The 5,375-nt window shown below is 41.5% G+C and overlaps 1 protein-coding gene across 1 annotated transcript in view; it reads left to right on the top strand.

The window, feature by feature from the left end:
* LOC115951477 (probable methyltransferase PMT7) overlaps window positions 1-259 on the top strand; it is a 7,958-nt gene extending 7,699 nt beyond the window's left edge. Inside the window, exon 7 of the mRNA XM_031068675.1 lies at window positions 249-259. Coding sequence (XP_030924535.1) covers window positions 249-259 — 11 coding nt within the window. The remainder of the gene's footprint in view (window positions 1-248) is intronic.
* The last annotated feature ends 5,116 nt before the right edge of the window (window positions 260-5,375 follow it).

Below are 5,375 nucleotides of genomic sequence, written 5' to 3'. Positions count from 1 at the left end.
AAACACCTAAAAAAAATTATTATAATAAAAAAAAAATCTTTTGAACTACGTGATGACTTGATCCCTCTCTAGGGTACGTAGGCAACTTAGTATTCTTTGCTAAGTTCAGTCACGCACTAAAAAAAATTATTATTAAAAAAAAAAAACAAAACAAAACAAAAACAAAAAAAAAAAATCTTTTGAACTACATGATGACTTGATCCCTCTCTAGGGTACGTAGGCAACTTAGTATCCTTTGCTGAGTTCAGTCACGCACTAAAAAAAAAAAATGAAGGAACAGAGAATAAAGTCTCCTTTATTGATTGACGAAAGGAAAATAGTACAAGAGGAAAGCATGATGACATGTATGAAGGGAATTAAAACGAAAGAAATTATGACATCCATTTCAAATCTTTCAAGCTAGAACGATTATCTTCCAGAAGGACTCATATCTTCTCTAAAGCCTCCATATCCTGGTCTTCAAGAACGGGGGCAGATTTGACTTCTTCAAGTTGTTCTTCTAAGTCTTGCACAACATTGTCTTGTTCAACTTGATGAGTCTCAATTTGAGAAAGCGATTGCTCTAGTTGGACGAGCTCGGTTTTCAGGTCAACCATCCTCAATCTAACAGCATCAAGTTCGGTCTTCAAAGATGCTTTCTTCTGCGATGCTTCAGAAAGGAGGAATTCAACTTTAGTCTGGCGTTGAGATAAGATAACAGGACTTGGTCGTTTGTTCAGAAATTCCTTCATCTTCAAATAGTTTACGATACCCTCACAATATTTGTCAACATTCTCACGCAAGTGTTGAGGGTCCACTCCAAAACTTTCAACCCCACTATAAATTTCATGTACTTCAGCTTGTGGAGGATGGTGTCTACAGAAAGATTCGAAAGCCAATTTAGAAGAACATCTCCTAGCATAGAAGCCCCTTTCCTACGCATGGAAGAAATATGCGCCTTGGCTTGAAACACAGAGACTTTCAGAGGTTTAGTCGGTTGCAGGGATGGGAGAGGTGCCATTTCTGTCTCAATCGGAAATTTGGACAACGTACCAACATCAGCAAACTTACACCTCCTGAGATCTGAACCCTTCGCAGATGGCTTTGAAATAGAAGACTCACTGTTTGCAGGAAGATGCGCATGATTAATAGAATTCTCTGCATCAACACCCTCCATTGGACTCTTCGAATGTCTCCAATTGGAGCCTAGGTCATTACACACCTCCTCTTCAGAAATTTTACTAGCATCCCTAACTGGTACAACAAATGGACCTTTGGTGCCTTGACTGCAAGTGACTTCGTTATGTTGAGATGAGTCCTTTGAATGATTACCATCTTCAAGACGACCTCGTGCAAACTTTGACAAAGGCTGGGGAATGTATGGCTCTTGTAGTTCCCTCTTTCCCTTTTGAGGTTTGTTAGATGTTACTAACTTAACAGGGAAGGAGGCAATGTCAGCAAGAAGATCTATTCCTTTGGTAAAATCATTTCCGCAAACCCTTTCCCGCCATTGTTTGTAGCTATGTCTGACTCGACTTCCAAAGTCGGTGGCAAAAGCTGAAATGAGTATCTTAGAATCTGTGTTGCATCGAGTGAAGGATTGGTAGAATTGGCATAGGTCTTTTAAAGAACCTGTATGAATTTCTTCCTTCAAATCACCTGGAATGTCTTGATAAAATCCAAAACGCCGACTGAATCTGTGAGGGCTATATGGCTCTACAATGTGTTGATCTTCACATCGAAGTGACAAGTACCCCGAGCGAAGGCTCATAAAGTAGTCAAACTTCTGAATGGATAAATGATCATTGTCAATAAAAGTCTGGTCGTAGTTTTTCTTGAAAGCAGTTCGGTGCCAAAGAAAGTTGGTGGCGTTTCGTATGTGCTTGGGTGCAGAGAATTCGTTGAACGGAGAGGCATAGCCCACACCAGAATATTTAGTCATCAAAGCATCAGATGGTTTATCATGGGTAAGGCGATTGCTTCGGAAGAAATGACCTACCCAGGCATAAACGTAGTGGATGGCAAAACTAGCTCCAGACTTGCTCGGGGTAGGAGAGGAAGAAATAGTGTTAAGTCCACGATAAATGCTAGCCAATACTGGGGAAGCAAGGCTGAATGAACGACCATTAGCTATGGAACTAGCAATCTTGAAAGTGCCTGGACGGATACTGTTCTGATCCTTTATAGGAAAGACAAATATGCACAGCCAACAGGAAAGAAGCGCCAATAAGTAGGTCTCCTCCTTTAAATCACCTTCAACTTGAAGATCCGCAAAGACCCCGTGTTCTTTATCAAGCCATGGTCCATGCTCCTTTATCTCACCTGAGGGATTCTGACTACACTTGGGAACGGTTGTCCGTCTCGCTGGTTTTCTAGGAGCTGGGTACTTGCTATTTCCTCTATACCAAAAAGTAATCCAGTCACGAACACTTACTTTCCCTTGTCTCTTCAGCCGGTTTTGAAGATGATGATACGCTAGAAATAGGTAGCGACAGCTGTACGGCAGATAGGGTCGTCCCTGGTCATTGATTCCATCCAGCTCTTGCGCATTGGGTTCTACTTCGTCATAAAATGCACCGGTACAAGGAAGTCCACCGAGAACGAAGAGATCCCATGGTGTGATGGAAATTTCCCCAACTGAGGTATGGAGGGTATTGGTTGACGAACTCCAACACTCACAAAATGCTTTCATAAGATTCTCATCATAATCATATGTGAACAAAGAAGCAAAGACAGCATTGTAGAGGTGGGTTACATCAAGGAGGTGTTTACACCGACTGAGAACATCTTCTAGCCAATTCCAATAAAGGGAAAAGTAGGAAAACCCTCCATTCACGCTAAAGGAAAAATCCCAATCTCTCGTCCTAAAGTGTTATACGGCTTTGACCTAGCAACATTTTTGTGATGTGAAGCAAGAAGGATAGTTGTTTCCAAGTTAGAGCCGCCATCAGAAGGAACGATCTGTGACCATTTCGGCAAATTGAGAGGATAAGAGTTACGACCCCATTTTTCTGAAAATCTTCCAATTATGGGTGGACGAACAATCAAAGTCGTAGCCTTCGCATCCTTGCCATCTTTTTTCTTATAAATAAACAAAGCCGATTCTTCGCCAATCTTTGAATCTTTAAAAAAGAGCGTCATGATAGCTGTGTACAAAAAAAAATATATATATATATATATCATTATTATTATTATTATCAAATAATAGAAAATGAATAAATAAATAAATAAATAAAAAGGAGGGTGGGCATGGTTTCTCCATACAGAGTATTATGTTACTATAGAGTATTCTGTTTTTAGAGATTATGTTTGTACAAGTTAGTGCACGACTGAGTGGCTTTATATAGGGATCCACAGAAGCTTCCTATTTTTACTGTGTCACCAACTCCTTGAAGAACAGCAGAGACACTCAGTAGTTACTCTGGAACCACTCCCTGCCTAGATTGTCAAGCGTTGTCAGAACGGCCACCGCCAATGTAGACCAAGGTGGCAACAAATCCAACAATGTCAGCGAACTCCATTCTGGATTTCTAAAGTTTCTGACAAGATTTTACAAAGAAATCAACCCACAGAAATCTTCTAAGGACTTTGGTGTACAAAACCCAGAAAAATCTTCAGCAACAGAGCCAACCGCCACCAACTCCTTGAGAACAACAGAGACACTCAGTGGTTACTCTGGAACCACTCCCTGCCTGGATTGTCAAGCGTTGTCAGAACGGCCACCGCCAATGTAGACCAAGGTGGCAACAAATCCAACAATGTCTGCGAACTCCATTCTGGATTTCTAAAGTTTCTGACAAGATTTCACAAAGAAATCAACCCACAGAAATCTTCTAAGGACTTTGGTGTACAAAACCCAGAAAAATCTTCAGCAACGGAGCCGCCATGCACCGCCACGAGCGGCCACAAACTCCTAAACGTTCCGCGAAGTTCCTCGTTTAAATCTGCACAAATCAGAGAAAATTTTCACAAAATGGGTGCCACCACTAGATCCATCGGCCCACGATCTACAGAACCCAAAAATTTCAAGCCCAGAAACGGCCGCATCCGCATCCGCCTCCATGCGCCGCCACAATCTCTCAATGAACCGCGACCTAAGCCTTCAAATTTGTGCAAACCTGCTCAAAAATTTACAAAACTGACCATACAGGGGTCTTATACGGCCTTAGATCAACAAAACCCAAATATTTCAGGCCCAAAAGCCCAAGCACGCGCCGCCAAAAGATTCGGCGGCGCGGCCTTCAGTCCTACGCGCCGATTAGGACCGCCAGAGTTCGCACGTGCCACACGAGTCCTATGACGTCATCATCCACACGTGCCACACGTTCCAGCACTGTGACATCATGGATGACGTCATCCACTACTGACCCATTTGTCCAGGTTCAACCCGAACCGACCCGAAAATCTGACCCGGTCTGAACCGTCTAAAAAAAAAAAAAAAGAGAGAGAAAATGCTTGGACCAAGCAGACTTTTGACCTTGACCAGAAAATCAAAATTTTCAAAAGGGACTTGTCCCACTCGATTTTTCGAGTACATTCCGATTTTGGGACCCGTTTCTTCATTCGAAGTTCAGAAATTGTGCAAATGTCCAATTTCCAAAAAGTTGACTTTTGTGCAAATGTTGACTAGAAAGTCAAAATTTTCAAAACGGACCTGTCCCACTCAATTTTTCGAGTACATTCCGATTTTGGACCCGTTTCTTCATTCGAAGCTTAGAAATTGTGCAAATGTCCAATTTCCAAAAAAATTGACTTTTGTGCAAATGTTGACCAAATGTCAAAATTTTTTAGATGGACCTATCTTGCTCAATTTTTCGAGTACATTCCGATTTTGGAGTCCGTTCCGTCATTTGAGACTTGAAAATTGCCAAAATGACTCAATTCCGAGTGTTCAAAACTTAGGTCCTCAAGAACAAAATTTGAGATTCATCCATTTAATTAGGATCCCCACAGGATTATTCTCCAGATCTCATCAAGACTTGCCTGTCAAAGTACAAATGAACTCTCACAAGTGTGTCTTAAAATTACACTAGGTCATTAGTTCAATCTGTTATTCCCGTTCGGTGCCTACCAGTCTCCAACTTACCATTCCCGTTCGGTGCCTACCATTCCCACCTACCGTTCCCACCTACCATTCTCACCAAAAAATTCTCAACTACCATTCTTAACCACCTACCTACCATTCTTCATCTCTCTACTATAAATAGGAAGGCCGGGTTCATCAAAAAACTCATCAAAAAAAAAAAAAAAACACTGAATCATGAAATGAAGATTTGCTTCTTTCAGATTTTCAAATCCTCCTTTTCACAACCATTTCTCACTATGACCTCATCATTCTCAACACCTAGCAACCGATTTTGCTTCATAATCGGTTTGAGATCAACCCTCCCATGGTT

Source organism: Quercus lobata, chromosome 7 (assembly GCF_001633185.2).
Source record: "Quercus lobata isolate SW786 chromosome 7, ValleyOak3.0 Primary Assembly, whole genome shotgun sequence".
NCBI lineage: Eukaryota > Viridiplantae > Streptophyta > Magnoliopsida > Fagales > Fagaceae > Quercus > Quercus lobata.
This window is presented reverse-complemented; position numbering and strand designations above follow the sequence as displayed.